Raw genomic sequence first — 16,813 nt, 5'->3', positions numbered from 1 at the left:
GTCTGCACCTACAGCAGCCAGTGAAGATTGGGCAGTAGGGGCTCTGTAGTCTACTAAAAATCTGTGCTTAATTAGTTCATATAGACTAGGGGTGGCCAACTCCAGACCTTGAGAGGCCCAGAAACCAGCCTGGTTTTCATGATATCCACATGAATATGCATAAAATGCAGACAGTGCATGAAGTCTCTCATATGCATATTTGTGGCTATCCTGAAAGCTAGACCTGCATGTGCTCTGATATAGACTAATTTTACAAGTCAGGGTATTACCCAATAAAAAATTGTCTCATGATTATGTGACCAAAACCTAACAGGCAAATGTGTAGTGTAGTAGAAGCTAGCAACTGTTTTCCAGAGTTACAAGATAAGAACCTTTTTGTTACACTTTTATTTACAAGTTTAGAGAATGTACAGTTTCTTACATGGGTTACTTGTGCAAAGTTATACTTCTCAAATTATCAAACCTAAAGATTCACAAAACCAGACAATACAGAGCAAAAGGGAGAAAAGTGATGCTTAAAGGTCACCCAAACATACAATGTTAGCTACTTTGGAACATATTTCCACCTCTCCCCAGTTGAAAAAATGTTTTTTTTTTCCCCCCACAGAACAGAGGGACACCAAAGCACACAACAGTCGCACATGCACACAACTTTGTAAACAGCCACACACAGACTCAGGCGTCCACTCTTACTGTCTGGGAGCAAATGGGAGGAGGTGCATATTTGTTCTATTTCTCTTGGTGTACAGGATGCCAAAGAAAAAATTGCTAGGACTCATAATTTATATCTTTCCCAATCTTGAAACATAAAATGGTCTTGTAAAATGCTTTCTTCACATATTTGGCTTATGAACCCTAAACAGTCAGACTCACTGCTTAAAAAAAACAAAAAAAGTAATGGCCAAAGTTTAGTTTTACACGTAAGGTAAAGCTGCAGCTTTAATAGCAAAACCCTTACAGGCACTCTGTTTAACTCTTCAAATCAAAGTTTCCTGTCAAATTCCTTCAAATTATAGTTTTCTATGAAATACCCACAATAAAGCTATGGGTATGCACCACAGACAGCCAATAGGCAAAACGTGGGACAGCCGCAGTTTAGTTAATACAGAACTGGGTGTCAACTTTTTGCACATTCATCTGTAAACTTCTCTAATAAGAGGAATTGCACACAAGATGGGAAATACAAATGACTTCTTGTTCAGTCTAATTATACTGTGGGTCTTGTATCCTCTATAGGCAGCAACTGGTCTGGGCAACTTAGCACTCACACCATCCAAACGTGCACACAGCTGTACAAATGTACACGCCAACACACACGTATACAAACCTACATATGCACCATTCTATATAAAACAGTTACCATTACACGCTTGTCGTGCAAACTACAGCCATGCCCAATACCACCGTAAAGCTGGAGATGAAGGACCACAGAAAATGAAATTTAGTATCAAGTAATTCTTTAGCAAGTAACCCAGGTACAGTACATTTGACTTCAAAGTAGATGGTTTGTGATGTCCAAGGGAAAGAAGCTTCAGCAGGGGGGTGGCGACAGTATAATAGCCATTTTGCTTCCAACAAAGTAAACGCAATGAGGCTAGGAGGAAGAGGACAAACACTTCATAGATTTTTTCTCAGGGCCAGAGAGAGTTCATGTGCATTGGCCTGGGTCAACAATCACGCCAGCTCTGTTCTACTATCGCAGACACCCGCTTCTCATATTCCCGCTTGTTCTCCTGGTACAGCTGAGCTGCCTGACTGTTTGCTGGGCTGTTTGGGTTTGGCTCATCCAGCAACGACTGTTTGAGAAGAAAACACTCTAGTTTGTTAGTTTACAAGAAACAAACATTTAATAAAGCAACAAAAGTTTTACAAATGCAGATCTCTTCAGTTTTGAAAACTAATTATACCAAGTTCTATTCAGCTGAGAAACAAGGACACCACAGAGCAAGTACTTTTGCCAGTAGTACCCGGGTACTGGGAAAGCACAGTGTGTTACTCCAGAGCCCCTTCTTCAGTTCCTCCATCCACTTGTTTCTACCCCTTGAAAATCAGACCAAGATCTTTGGAGTGGGCACACTGCAACCACAGCAAGAATTCAGCTCATCCCAAACTTCCACTTACAGAAGCTTTGTTTGTTCTCATCCCTCCTCCCCCAGCAAGGCATCAAAATATTGAGTTGCACTTTAAAAATGGTTCAAAGCAAAAGCACACACTAAGCAGCAATTTAACAAAAAAAAAAAAAAAAAAGGGGGGGGGGGGGGGGGGTGGCGAATCACACACCAAGATCAAAACAGAGCCTGCTGACTTTTCTGGCTAACTCCAGAACAAGTGAAAAAAATCGGAGCTACATTGTTTACACTTAGCTGGAATCAAACAGAAAAGAACATCTGATGTTACTATAACATACAACATATATATTAAGTTGGGATATGGTAACAGCAAACAATAGCTAAATGGTGTAAGAATTTAAAGAATCCTGGAGTACAGGAACTCACCTGTATGGATGTTAAAATTGAGGATACATCGTAAGTTGGACTCCAACGATTCTGAAGAATATCCAGACATATACTACCATCTGCATAGACTGAAAACATATGCAAAAGATTAGGCAGGAAAGGAAGTATAACTCAGGCCCTTCTTTAGATCACACACACATGATGGAATGAGAAAAAGCAAAATGGAAAGGACTAAAATTAGACAGACAGACAGACAGACAATGGTCCCATAATCTTGAGACATCTCATCAAGTATGGAGCTCAATTCTTCATCCCAGAGCGATTCAGGGAGCATACCCTCCTGCATTTCACCTGACCAATGTGTGAGTGGGTGACAATTACAGGCAGTTATAAAACATTATGGGACCTAAGTACAAAACAGGCACTGTGTTTAACACATGTGCTGAGCAGCAACGGTATCAAGACAAACCCCATTACTAAGAGCCCCAGACCAGAAGCTCAATGTAACATTGCCTCTTACAGTGCTACATGTATTTAGCTCCTGGGTCCAGGAGTATTAGGTGTCGGTGAGCAGACCCTACATGCCATGGTCCTGGCACTTATCCCCTCACACCACACTCAGACTGAGGCTTCCATACTCTGTGTGCATCCCTCCTCTTTCCAGGCCTCCAGTGACAATCTGGTACATTGAGCAGCATCAGACTATCACGGGAGAAGGTAAGAGTTCATTTATTTATATAAATATTTCATATTCCACACTTTGTAATCTGCCTTGAAGCTAATAGGAATCAAAATTAGAATACAAATTGAAATCAAATTAAAGAACTTTAACATACGAAATGCTTAAAGATAAGTAGACTGCAGGTTGTAACAGAATATACCGTAAATAATAAAGGATCCATCTGGTGAATTGGAAAGCATGAGTATAAGAAGGGTAACAGAGTAAAGATGCATATACAACAAAGCAAGCATTTAGCAGAAAGGTAGTTAAAAAAAAAAAAAAGTTTAAGTAGTATTAGTCCAGCAGTGGAGGTAATTGTGGGCTCATGATCAGAAAGTTCTGACATTCACATAGAAGGAAGAGAGAGTGTGCGCTCCTCCTGTAACCAGGCCCAGTATGGAGTGTGTAGGGGCCCTCTTACTTTGGGCCAGGTAGTGGAGGTAAACCGCACCGATCTATAGCATGGGCACATTCTAGAGCAGTGGTTCTCAACCTTTTTCCCATCATGACAGACCACGCTCACATGTGTGACACTGCTCATTACAATTCATGGCGGAAATAAAAAATAAAGGCCAGTATTATTTTTGTTAAGAATGACACAAGGGAAAGATACATACACTTCTGAACAGAAATTGCATAAATAGTAAAACTCCCACACCAATTTCCAGTATTCAAACAGTAAACATCTTACTTAAGAAGAGGCAACAATGAAAATATTACACCAGGCCTTAAGACACCAATACACCTCCTATTAGGAAAATGGACCAAGCCAGGGTGCTATAGAGCCCTACACAGAAACTACAAGCCAGCAGGAAACCTCACCTGAATCACATGTGCTGACCCTCACCTAACAAAGAATAAAGAGACCAAAATGCATAGAAGCATGCAGACAAAAACTGAACTAGAAACTGCAATAAACCAGAGTCTCTATAGGCAGTGTAACAAAGGAAAAAGAGAATCAGCACCCATCCTTGTACAACAAATCAAGAAATATAATCAAAAGCAGCAAAACCATACTAACAAAAAGAAAAGATTTTCAAAACAGCTGATGAATGGAATATCCAATAATTAAAAACTCAAAAAATGTCTAGATACCAATAAAATATTTCAAAATAGCAGACACAAAGGCCCAATAATGAAAAATAATAAGGATACAAAAAATGTTTTGCTCTGCATACCTGGGAACGTTTGATATCCAGGTGACCTGAGATTGTTTTGAATTAGCAAGAGGAGGGATGGTTTGCTTGGAACTTTCTCCTCTCTCTCCCCCCCTCACACTGGCTCTCAATCGCTCACATATACACATGCTTTTTCTCTCTCACTTATATAGGCTCTTAATGGAGAAGTTACTTACCTGATAATTTCGTTTTCCTTAGTGTAGATAGATGGACACTCAGGACCAATGGGTATAGTGTACTCCTGATAGCAGTTGGAGATGGATCAGATTTCAATCTGACGTCAGTCCTAGTACATATACCCCTGCAGGAAGTGCAGCTCCAGTATTCTCCTCGAAAAGCAATTGTGGATATATGTGTGACTGAATAACTTGTATAACTTAACTTGAACTGGTTGAATTGGTTATAGCTGGAGACCGCCAGTGCCCTCAACCGAGAAACTTCAATACCCGGTAGAATGGGTGTCCTAATTGGAGGAAAAGCTTGGCTTACCCATGAATAACTCGCTCTTGGGGATGTCGCCCGAGAATTCCATGAATGACGGCAACTGTGGGTGGGATGCTGAGTCCATCTGTCTACACTAAGGAAAACGAAATTATCAGGTAAGTAATTTCTCCATTTCCTAGCGTGTAGCAGATGGACTCAGGACCAATGGGATGTATAAAAGCTACTCCTGAACCGGGTGGGAGGCAGCCCGTGGCCCACTTAGTACTGCCCTTGCAAATGCTGTGTCCTCTCGAGCCTGAACATCCAGGCAGTAGAACCCAGAGAAGGTGTGGATGGAGGACCATGTCGCCACCTGACAGATCTCGGCATGTGACAGCATCTTGGTTTCCACCCAGGACACTGCCTGGGCTCTAGTGGAATGGGCCTTGACTTGCAAAGGCAGCGGCTTGCCTGCTTCTACGTAGGTCTCCTTGATAACTTCTTTGATCCAGTGGGCTATGGTTGCTCGCGAAGCCACTTCTCCTTGCTTCTTCCCGCTGTGAAGGACGAATAGATGGTCCGTCTTTTGTATGGATTCAGACCTTTCCAGGTACCGAACTAGGAGTCTGCAGACGTTGAGGTGGCGCAGACGGCGAGATTCTTCAGAATCCTTATGCTCATCTGGCGATGGTAGCGAGATGGAAGTGAGAAACTACTTTGGGGAGGAAGGACGGGACCGTGCGTAACTGGATGGTTCCTGGAGTGAGTCTGAGAAACGGCTCCCAGCAGGACAGTGTTTGTAGCTCGGAGATATGATGGGCCGAACAGACTGCCACCAGGACGGCTATTTTCATTGTTAATAGTCGGAGGGACAGGCTGCGGAGAGGTTTGAAGGAGGCTCCTGCTAAGAAGTCTAGGACCAGGTTGAGGTTCCATAGAGGCACCGGACACTTTAGGGGTGGTCAGATCTCCTTGACTCCTTTCAGGAAGCAGGAGACATCTGGGTGAGAGGCTAGGCTACCGTCCTCACTCTTGGTTCCATAGCATGACAATGCGGCCACCTGTACCTTGATGGAGTTGAGAGAGAATCCCTTCTGTAGGCCGTTCTGCAGGAATTCCAAAATTGCGGGAATTTTGACTAAGCATGGGATGATGTCGCAGTCCTCACACCAGGCTTCGAATACTCTCCAAGTCCTTATGTATGTTAGGGATGTGGAGAACTTGCGTGCGCGGAGCAGGGTGTCAATCACTGCCCCCGAGTATCTACTCTTCCTCAGGCAAGTCCTCTCAATGGCCAGGCCGTAAGAGAGAATAGAGCTGGGTCCTCGTGGAGGATTGGCCCTTGTTGGAGCAGATCCCTGTGTGGCAGTAGCGGGAGAGTGCTCCCTATCAGTAGCCTTCGCGTGTCTGCGTACCACGGCCTTCTTGGCCAGTCGGGGTTACTAGAAGTACTGGTCCCTTGTGGTGTTCTGTCTTGTGGATGATTGCGCCCAATAGGGGCCATGGCGGGAAGGTGTATAATAGAATTTCCTGTGGCCAGGTCTGTACCAGGGCATCGATTCCCTGGGACTGAGGTTCCCGTCTGCAGCTGAAGAAGCTGGGCACTTGGGCGTTGGACCGGTTTGCTAGGAGGTCCATGGTTGGTGTTACCCAACGGCTTACTATCAACTGGAATGCTGTGGTCGACAGTCTCCATTCTCCTGGGTCTAGACTTTCTCTGTTGAGGTAAACCGCAGCGACGTTGTCCCCGCGATGTGGAAGGTTCGCTTCTGCCCATGACATTAGGGGGGTCTATTTCCAGAGGCACCTGTTGGCTTCTGGTTCCTCCCTGACGGTTGATGTAGGCCACTGTAGCGTTGTCAGACATGACTGACTGATTTGTCTCAGAGTCTGTGACCGAACCATAGGCAGGCTAGTATGACTGCCCATGCTTCTAGGCGATTGATGTTCCATTACCCCTGGGCAGTTAGCTCCTGGCAGTGTGCTCCCCCTCCTCGTAGGCTGGTGTCAGTGGTGAGCAGGATCCAGGTCGGTGAGGATAGCCTCACTCCCTGGCTCAGATGGCCTTCTTGTAGCCACCATCGTAGTTAGGTCCGAGTTTTGTCCGGGAGCTGGAGACGAACGGTGTAGTTCTGGGACAGCAGGTTCCATCGTGATAGTAGGGAGCGCTGTAAGGGTCTCATGTGTGCTCTTGCCCATGGCACTACTTCCAGTGGGGATGCCATGAGGCAGAGGACTTGGAGGTAGTTCCATGCTGTGGGATGAAGCTCGCTCAACAGGGTTCGCAACTGGGTCATCAGTTTTAATCTCCCTGTCTGTGTCAGTATGACCTTGTCTTTTTGGTGTCGAACCAAACTCCCAGGTATTCTAGAGATTGGGAGGGCTACAGACAGCTCTTGTTTGTGTTGACCACCCACCCGAGGCGCTCCAGTAGAGTTTTTATTTATATTTATTTATTTATGTGTTTTTCTATACCGGCATTCACGGAAATTCGTATCATGTCGCTTTACATAAAACAAGGGGTGGGCAATACATTATAACGTACATAACTAAAACATAAGAGTATATATTACAAAAGTATAACAAGTGCAGGAAGAAAAAGTTACAATAAAACAGGGGTTATTCTAACTGGGATTAGAGTTAGAGGAAAGATAAAAAGTTTAACAAGAAGTAAAACATTGTAATGATTGGTTGGAGTCAAAACAGAGTTTTGACTCTGTTGGTCGCCTGGTGACTTTCCTCTGGGGAGTTTGCCCTGATCAGCCAATCGTCCAGATAAGGATGTACGTCTGGGGTGCTGTGGCTAACCCGAATGGTAGTGCCTGGAACTGGTAGTGATGGTCCAGGATTGTGAAGCGCAGAAAACGCTGATGCTCTTCATGGACAGGAATGTGCAGGGAGGCTTCAGACAGATCCAGGGATGTAAGGAATTCTCCCGGTTGTATCACCATTATGACCGAGCGTAGTGTTTCATGCGGAACCTTCAGGTGGCGGTTGACTGACTTGAGGTCCAGGACGGGCCGGAACGTCCTTCTTTCTAGGGAAAGATAAAATAGATGGAATAGTATCCAGTATTTATTTGTTGTGAGGGCACCGGTGTTATAGCCTTTAAGGCGAGTAATCTTGTCAGTGTAGCTTCCAATGCCGTCCTCTTGGAGGGGTCGTGGCAGGGGGATTCCACAAACTTGTCCGGAGGGATGTGGTAGAAATCCAGATAATATCCCTCTCGAAAGATGGCTAGGACCCATCTGTGGTAGAATAGGGCAAGTCTGCCCCCTATGGCTTCTTCCCTTGGACGGGTCGGCTGATTTTCATTGTGGGGTGCGGCTAGGACCTGGGCCCGAGCCAGCTCCCCTTTTGTTGTGCTTGTACCGAAAGGACTGGCTCCTGCCTGTGTCGGCGAGCCGCTTGATGTGCGCTTCTGTATGGGTTTAAGCGCTGTGATCCCCTGCCCCTAGAAGTTTGGGGGAAGGGTTGCTGGTTTCTCTTATTCCTATCCTCCGGTAGCCACGGCAGTGGGGATTCGCCCCATTTGTTGGCTAGCTTCTCTAGTTCGCTTCCGAACAGGAGGGTTCCCTTGAAGGGCATCCTTTTGAGTCTCGTTTTGGACGAAGCGTTGGCCGACCAGCTTTGGAGCCAGAGTTATCTTCTGGCTGCCATGGCCGACAACACGCCTCTAGCCGCAGTGCGCACCAGAGCAGAAGCAGCATCCTTGAGGAACGATACTGCTGGTTCCAGGGCTTCCCTGGGAGTGTTGTTCCTGGTCTGTGATAAGCAGGCGCGTGTCACCACGACACAGCAGGCCGCGATCTGTAGAGACATAGCAGGGATGGATGCCAGACGTCCGTCTTGGGCATCCTTGAGTGCTGCTCCTCCCTCAACTGGGATAGTGAGTGCGCTTCGAGACCGCACAGACCATGGCATCCACTTTCGGACATGCCAGGAGATCTTTGGCAGCAGGGTCTAGAGGATACATGGCTTCCAGGGCACGTCCCCCCCCCCCCCCCCTTTGAACGTAGTCTCTGGGACTCCCCATTCCAAGTCAATTAGCTGCTGGATGGCTTGGAACAGTGGGAAATGACGGGAGGTCTGATGGAGTCCCTCTAGGAGGGGATTAGTCTTAGGTTCCCCCGAGGCACTTGTGCTCAGGATAGCAAGCTCTTTTAAGCTGTGTGTGACCAGGTCTGGAAGCTCCTCATGGTTCGGTGGGGCTCTGTCCCCGGAGGGAGTACCCCTTCCTCCAGGGGTTCTGAATCCTTGTCGTGAGTTGTCAGTGTCCCCAAAGGTGGGGCTTCTAGGCGGTGGAGGCACTTCTCTGGGCATAGAGGGTCCTGGGATGTTGAGGTCCTCTGGCGGAGGCTGTGGCCGTGTTATCGGAGGCCCCAGCTGCATGTGGACAAAGGTATGCAGGCCTTTGAAGAATTCCACCCAGGAGATAGATGCTGAGTCTAAATTAAGAGGCGGTGTCCCTGGGGAGCCCTGTTTGAGGGAGACTCCCACTGGGGGACACGAGGTCTGGCGTACTGTTCGAGAAGCTGGATCCCGGCACCAGCTGGGGAGAGGGCCATGGGCTGAATCCCCCAGGGCCTCCTCGCACTATATACACAGGGCCATGGCCTCCTCATGCTGCGCAACTCTGATGTGGCATGCTGGGCAAAGGCCCTGAGCTTCTTCTCTGGTAGTGCCATGGCTTATGACAAAATACAGGGCCTGGGTGGCTTAGTTATGAGCTCCGGTGTGTCGAAGTTGTGCGTGTAGGTTTGGTACGCGCTCAGGGAGATGCGCACGCTGTGGTGTGCACAGACCGAACTTATGCGCCCGGCACAGTAAGTGTGTGGCTATGCTCGTCGCTTGTGCGCACGGCACTTGGGCGCGCGATGTGGCACAAGATATATGTGCGCATGGGTTGCTTCTGTGCGCACAGGGCTGCGAACAGGTCAAGATGGTGACGGCGACCACACGGACAATATGGCGACCACATCGGAGGATCTCCATATTGGACCCTCGGATCTGACCATGGCCTAGCCCTGCTAGGGCTGATCAACCTGGTAGCACTGGCACCGGCTGGCGACCTGTGTGACTCTTCAAACTTTGGATACCGGAGACTTTTAAATAGTTTTCTACCTTACTTTGTCTTGGCAATCCCAGGTCTCGTTCCGGGCGGTCTCCGGCTGCGGGGGGGGGGGGGGGGGGGAGGGAAATACCTTCACCGCCATGCTCAAAGTTGCACTCTTAGCCTCACCTGATGTCAGGAGCTAAGTCCACGCAGAGGGTCGGCCGCCAGACCGAGGCTTACCTCAGAGGGAATCGCGGAAATCACCTCGGGAATTCTCAACTGGGGGAGGGACCCAAGAGGTGTCACCGCAGGAGAGCGGGGCTAGTCTGTAGAGGTAAGATTTCTTCTTGTTTTGGTAAAATTACTCTAACACTGTGCGAACGTGCATAGAGTCCCGAACTGCCATGGAGACGGAAAATACTGAAGAGCTGCACTTCCTGCAGGGGTATATGTACCAGGACTGATGTCAGATTGAAATCTGATCCGTCTCCAACTGCTATCAGGAGTACACTATACCCATTGGTCCCGAGTCCATCTGCTACACGCTAGGAAATTACACATTTACACATACATGCTGTCTTCACACTTACACGCTTTCAATCGCACATACACATGCTGCCTCTGCTGTCTCTCACACAGACTTTCATTCACATGCTTACAAACATGCTCTCATTTATACACAGGCTCTCAATCACATACTCACATGCTCCCTCACCTAAACCAGCTCTCAATCACACACAGACACACATGGTCTCTTACTTACACACAGGCTCTCAATCATACATACACATGATCTCACACACAAAGGATCTCAATCATACACGCATACTCTCACACAAAGGTTTTCAATCACAAACTTACACATACAGGTTCTCAGTCATACACTTCCATTCATGCTCTCACACACAGGCCTCAATCATTCACATACATGCCGTCACACACACACAGCACCTCGCTCATTCATTCACTCACTCTTCCCCCCCCCCCCGAACTAGCAGCAGCATCTTCTACTTCCAACCCTAAAGGCAGCAGCAACCTTCACTTTCAGCCCTTGCGGAGAAAAGAGTCCCATTGGCCACGAGGGGGGGGGGGGGGTGTCGACGTTCGTTTTTCTCCGAGCCGCGCTGCTCATTCCTCAGGTTGCACCTCTCTTCAGGCCGACACTGCCCCCACTAGCATGGTCTCTTCTCACGCATGCACCTGCTGCTCACCACTTTCTTCTTCCCGCCCCCAAGGCCCAGAAGAGGGAGCTTGCTGGTTCTGCCCGGGCTATCAGCGATTTAAGCCCGGTGGAGGACCGGGAAGTGTGGAGACACACTGGTTGAGAACTACTGTTCTAGAGCAGTGACCACTTTCCCCACAGCTCTTAAGAGTGTGGACACTGCTTATCATGCTCTTCATACATCAAGCACTAAAGTCCAGTGTACCACATGCAGCTCAAAAGCTCATTAAAAATCTGTCCTAGGGCTGGTTCTGCTCAATCTCTTTCAGGCCAATGCAATAGAGTGCTTTTAGCAGAATGCAGTTTTATCATTTACCATTACAGCAGGTAAACCTTGACGACACATTAAGGAGTTTTAGGTGCATAAAACGTCTATGTCTTAGCACCCTCACATGGAAATCCCATGTAAATGAGGGCCATAAACATTATCTCTTGATGCAAAAACCTGTACAGGTTTAGCTTGGGTTTCCTAGCACCAGAAATTTTACTCCTGGTCAGAGATAAAGTAGCAAAAGTTTCTAATGCTGCTGCAACTCCTGGACTTGACCTATACTCTGGCTTTTCTATTAAGAAAATGTCAACAGAACCCACAAAGTCAATGCTTGTTTGCAGCAGACACACTTGACTGATCTTTCAGCTCCAACTGTGAAATGCCCGACAGCCTTCTGTGTCCTGAAGGAAAGTTCACATGAGAGAAATCTCTGGCAGTGAGACCAGGACTAATCAAAGGAAGGGGCATATTTCCCCAAGGGATCTTTATCCCCCTATAAAAAGGGCACATGCTGCAAGGCTCCCAGCCAGCTACATTTTTTTTCATCTCTGGCCGATCTTGCTCTCCAGCCAAGGCCTTACCTCCTCAGGCTGTAGTCCACTCTGGTAGGAGGAAGAGATGTGTGATCAGCCTGTGCTGAATGCACACTAATTCATTATCTGCACATTTTAATTTCTGATGCATTAGCTTACTTCATCAGGAGTTTAAAAAAAATGTACCTATGCATTAAACTGCATGCAGAACGTCAGCACATAGTTTTTAATGTGCAGGTTATTGCCTCAACCTATTTGTGAGTGACTGGAAGAATTAGTGGGAAACCTTTGCCTTTTTTCAGATACTAGTCTGCAACAGAATTGATACCCCTGATGGGATAAACAGAATAAGAAGTGATCTAAGAAGGCCTGACTAAGGTCTGGTAGAATCTTGGCAGTTAAGACAAATGCAAAAAAGTTCAGAATAGTTTATATTATTGTATTTCAAGAGCACCTTTCCAATTTTAGCACAAGGCTTGCTGTGTAGAAATTCAAGGGAGCAATACAAAAAGGGGATGGGGAGAGGCAGGAAAAGCTTCAGGGTGTTCATGTTGGCTGATCGCTAAGATAGTGAAATAGTGTGACAAGGCAGTGGCCAGAGCCAGAAGACTGCTCAGGTGCATAGGGCAGAGCTTTCCAAACTTTTCATGTTGGTGACACTTTTTAGACAAACAATTTCACGACACGGTAATTCAGTCTACTAGTAAACCAGAGGTTAAAGGTTAAACGAACGAAACATATTTCGACAATTTATGTATGTTTCCTTAAATATATACATAAATAAAATGTTTCACGACACAACCTCTCTCATGAAAACCTTAAATTTATATTAAAAATATATATTCCAAGATTCATGTTATTGTTATAATTTATGAGAAACAATAATAAAACAAATTGTCTATCCCCCACACATTCATCTCTCTCCTCCCCCCACCAGCACATGTCTGGCCCCCACACACTCATCTCTCTCCCCCTCAAGCACATGTCTGGCCCCCACACTCATGTACCTCATCTTTTTGATTGTTGCCAGTTAAGTGCTTCACTCCCTTCCATGATCACCAGACACTGCTGCTTGCAGTCAGTACTCCTCATGGCCAGGCCTCATCGGCAGCAGCAGCCAATGCAAGGATGGCTGGGCTCGTTCCACCCACCAAGCCCCCCAAAAAAACGCGATTGACAGCAAAAATCACCCAATAATAAGCAACCCATAAACTGAAAAAAAAAAGTGAATCTCTAGAAAAAAAAAAAGCCCAAACTCGCATCAGAGTTGACCGGGCTTGCGCGACACACCTGCACACTGCAGGCGACACACTAACGTGTCCCGACACACAGTTTGGAAAGCTCTGGCATAGGGAGAGGCATAGCTAGCAGTAAAGGTGTGATAATGTCCACTTCTGGGAGGCTGGACCTCCAAAAGGATATCAACATAGAGGCAGTCCAGAGAAGAGCTACCAAAATGGTGCATGATCAAAATGAAAAGCCCTATGAAATGGGATTTCAGGACCTAAATATGTATATCTGAGGAAAGGAAACACCGTGGGCATTGACGGACATTCAAACACCTCAAAGGTATAATCAGGTACAGAAGCAAAGTAAACAAAAAAAAAAAAAACAAACCACACATTTATTTCCGAAAGACCAGCAAATACATGAAACAGCCTCCTAATGGAGGCGGCAGGACAAACAGTTAAGAGTTCAGGAAGGTCTGGAACAAACAGAAGATCACTAGTTGCAATAAAGGGAAGGGCAAGCAAGAGAGGAATCAAAGTCAATAGCGCTGCACCAAAATGATAATTGGGCAAACTAGATGGGCCTTGAGGTCCTTATCTGCCTTCAGATTCAGTGCACATTATACTACATGGGCCCCTAAATTCCAACATACTTCCTTTGTCTCTGTTTTTATTAGTTGAGAACTGACAATAGATAACCAGTGCATATACAATTAGCTCAAACTATCTCATCTTAGAGCTGGTACTTACCATTTGGATGAAACATTTTAGAGACAAATCTAACTGTAGGTGGTTTATTTGGATATTCCTCTGTGAATTCTATTGTAAGTTTGAAAGTTCCTAGAACAAAATCAATCACAATTATGAGTCATCATTGTTTCTTTTATATGTTGCATATACAATCCAAACAAAAGGAGTGAGCAGAAACTAAAGGCAGGAGGAGAGAAATGAGAACAGGGGAGTGTGGTAAATGGAAATAAAAGTATCAGGGGAACATGGAAGACATCTGAAATGGCTCCAGTAAAATGGACACTTGGGGGGGTAGTATAACAAAAAAGAGAAGAAAGAAAACGGGGGTCTTGACAGGGAAAAAAAATATAACTGAAAATAGAATGAGAAAAAGTGTAGAAAGGGAAATTGGTCAACTACAGTCATAAGTGTGGTGCTCTGGGTGCTGGCTTCCTTTGCACCACATTTATAAATGTGGCTGACCACCGCTAGAAGTGCATTAACCATCAGTTGCAGAGGTGGTTTTTGAGCAGCCAGCAGTTTTCTCGTGGTTCTTTGGGCTTCCAACTCTGTGAACCAGGCTCTGTTGTGCTACAACTCAGTTAAGTTTTCATGCACTACTTCTCACTATTTCTCCCTCCAAATTGCTACCTTATCCCTCTTCCCTCTGTCCCAGCAATCAGTGACAGAACCCAGTAAAGGAAACTTTGTTCTTAGCTGCTAATTTTCATTCCTGTCATATCACAGATCAGTCCAGACTCCTGGGTTTTGCCTCCTGCCAGCAGATGGAGACAGAGAAAGTTTCACCAACACTGTACATAAGTGTGCCACCTGCAGTCCCTCAGTATTGACCTGAATGTATCCAAGCCCAGGTGACAGCAACCACCATAAATTTCTATGCAAGCTCGCTCCCCTCCAATGAGCCGGAAGAAGGTGAAGTTGCCCAAATAAGACAATAGAAAGCTAGTTTCCCAAATTTAACATAAGCGATCAGTATTGAAGACCTTCAACATCTCCACACTATATACAAAGCAACAATATGCGCAGCGGACTCTCCACCCCCCTCCCCCCAGTAAATGAGCGGGTCTCTGGACTGCTGTGGTATTACAAGAACAAAACATTAGCAGGCAAGAACCAATTTTCCTTTCCCTGTATGTACTCAGACCAGTCCAGACTCCTGGGATGTGCTTCAGCTCCCCTTAACTAAAGTGGGACATGGAGAGTTCTGCTTGTAGAACACTCACTAAAGCACATGGAAGCCAGAGCCCTGACATCCAAGCGATAATGCCTAGCAAAAGTGGTCAATGACTTCCCAGTAACAACCCAGCAAATTTCATGGAGATACCTGTTGTGACTCAGCCCAGAAAGTCACCTGAGAATGTGTCAAGTGCACCCCAAACTCCCCCAGCAGCAGGCACCCTTTAGAAATGGCAAGTCAACTCGATCACTTCCTTCAGCCACTGCACAATTGTAGCCTTAGACTACCTTTTCCGTTCTTTAGGCCACTCCACAGTACAAGGAGGTGATGCAGTCTATGGAAATCATAAAGGTACCTTTAGATACCTCAATAATGCAAGCCTTCGGTCTAAGAGCCTAAGCACCCCTTCATGAAGTGTAGAGGAATCCAAATCCATAAAAGCTGGAAGCTCTGTCTAAGATGGAACGCCGAGACTACCTCAGGCAGAAAAGGCACCCCCGAATCAGACATCTGTAGGAAGGTATTTCGACACAACAGTGCCTGGAGCTCCGAAGTTCTTCTGGATGAACAAATAGCCACCATGAAAACCACTTTAAGCATCAAGTCCTTACCCGTAGCTCTCTTTAGTAGTTTAAACCAAGCTTCACACAATCATCTAAGGACTAGATTCAGGTTCCAAGATGGACAAACGTTCCGCACGTTGGCTCCCTGAAGGAATCACAGAACATCTGGATGTGTGGATAGAGGATACCCTTGCACCTTACCCCAGAGACAACCCAAATGTTGCTACCTGGACCACTCAGTTAAAGGCCAGTCCCTTGACCAGAACCATTCTGTAGAAAAGCCAAAATATGCAACACTGTAGCCTGAACAGACTGAGGCTGCACTCCCGTCAACAGCAGACCAGGACTCGAAGATTCTCCAAATTCGCATATATGTTAAGGATGTAGAAGATGGATATAACCACTTCAGAATATCCCCTCCATCTCAGTTGTCTCCTCTCAGAAGCAGAGCCACGAGACAGAAGTGAGCCACCTAACCCAAAAATATTGGGCCCTGGTAGAAAACAGTCGACTGATATCTGAACCTCAGGGATCCATCTATGACTATGTTGATCAGATCTGGGAAGCATGGTTGATGTGACCACTCTGGGGCTATCAGGATCATGTTGCCTGGATGTTTCTTTATCCGCCATAATCCCTTGTCCAGAGGCCATGGGAGGGAAAACCAAGAAGAATCATCCCTCGAGTCCACGGCAACACCAGAGCTCAGATTCCTTTGTACTGTGTTCTATTCAACAGCTATAAAACACCATGACGCCTTGGTATTCTCTTTAGTCGGGATATCCCCATCTTCCAGGAACGAGACAGACATCGTTTTCACTGGTAGCTCCCATTTACTGGGGTCTAATTTTCTCAGACTGATAAAATCCACCTGAAAGTTGTTCACTTCAGCAATGTGAGACACTGTCAGCCTCTCTAGGCAGCTTCATGTGCACATACCAATGCCACCTGGGCATACATGCACACCCTTCTCCAGAATGCATGCAAGACTAGGTTGCAGTCGTACGCGCTCAAGTACCTGCATAAATACACGCTCAAGTCTAGTTACAGACTTACACGCTCAAATCTAGGGCGCGGCCCTACTCGCACAGGTCCCAGCATATGCAACAGACACACAGAATGCGTGCATACGCCTATGCACGTAAGAAGAGAGCCACTGCAGTGGCCTTCCAATTAGCTAAGTAAAGTCTGCCTGCAAGTTCAGCGTGTTTAGACCTGGATCCATTTAACATCT

At 46.3% G+C, this 16,813-nt stretch overlaps 1 protein-coding gene across 2 annotated transcripts in view; it reads right to left on the bottom strand.

Annotated features, from left to right (window-relative positions):
* Nucleotides 1-368: 368 nt before the first annotated feature.
* Nucleotides 369-16,813, bottom strand: part of UBE2A (ubiquitin conjugating enzyme E2 A) — a 53,133-nt gene continuing 36,688 nt past the window's right edge. The window contains exons 4-6 of one of the 2 annotated variants that reach the window (XM_029607608.1): nucleotides 13,840-13,929; nucleotides 2,496-2,584; nucleotides 369-1,796 (exon numbers count right to left, since the gene is read on the bottom strand). In XM_029607608.1, coding sequence (XP_029463468.1) covers nucleotides 1,668-1,796; nucleotides 2,496-2,584; nucleotides 13,840-13,929 — 308 coding nt within the window. In that variant the 3' untranslated portion in view covers nucleotides 369-1,667. The remainder of the gene's footprint in view (nucleotides 1,797-2,495; nucleotides 2,585-13,839; nucleotides 13,930-16,813) is intronic. The other variant, XM_029607609.1, reaches the window with a different exon arrangement.

This window comes from Rhinatrema bivittatum, chromosome 6 (genome assembly GCF_901001135.1).
Source record: "Rhinatrema bivittatum chromosome 6, aRhiBiv1.1, whole genome shotgun sequence".
NCBI classification, from domain to species: Eukaryota; Metazoa; Chordata; class Amphibia; order Gymnophiona; family Rhinatrematidae; genus Rhinatrema; species Rhinatrema bivittatum.
Note: the sequence above shows the minus strand (reverse complement) of the source record. Positions and strands in the feature narration are given on the sequence as shown.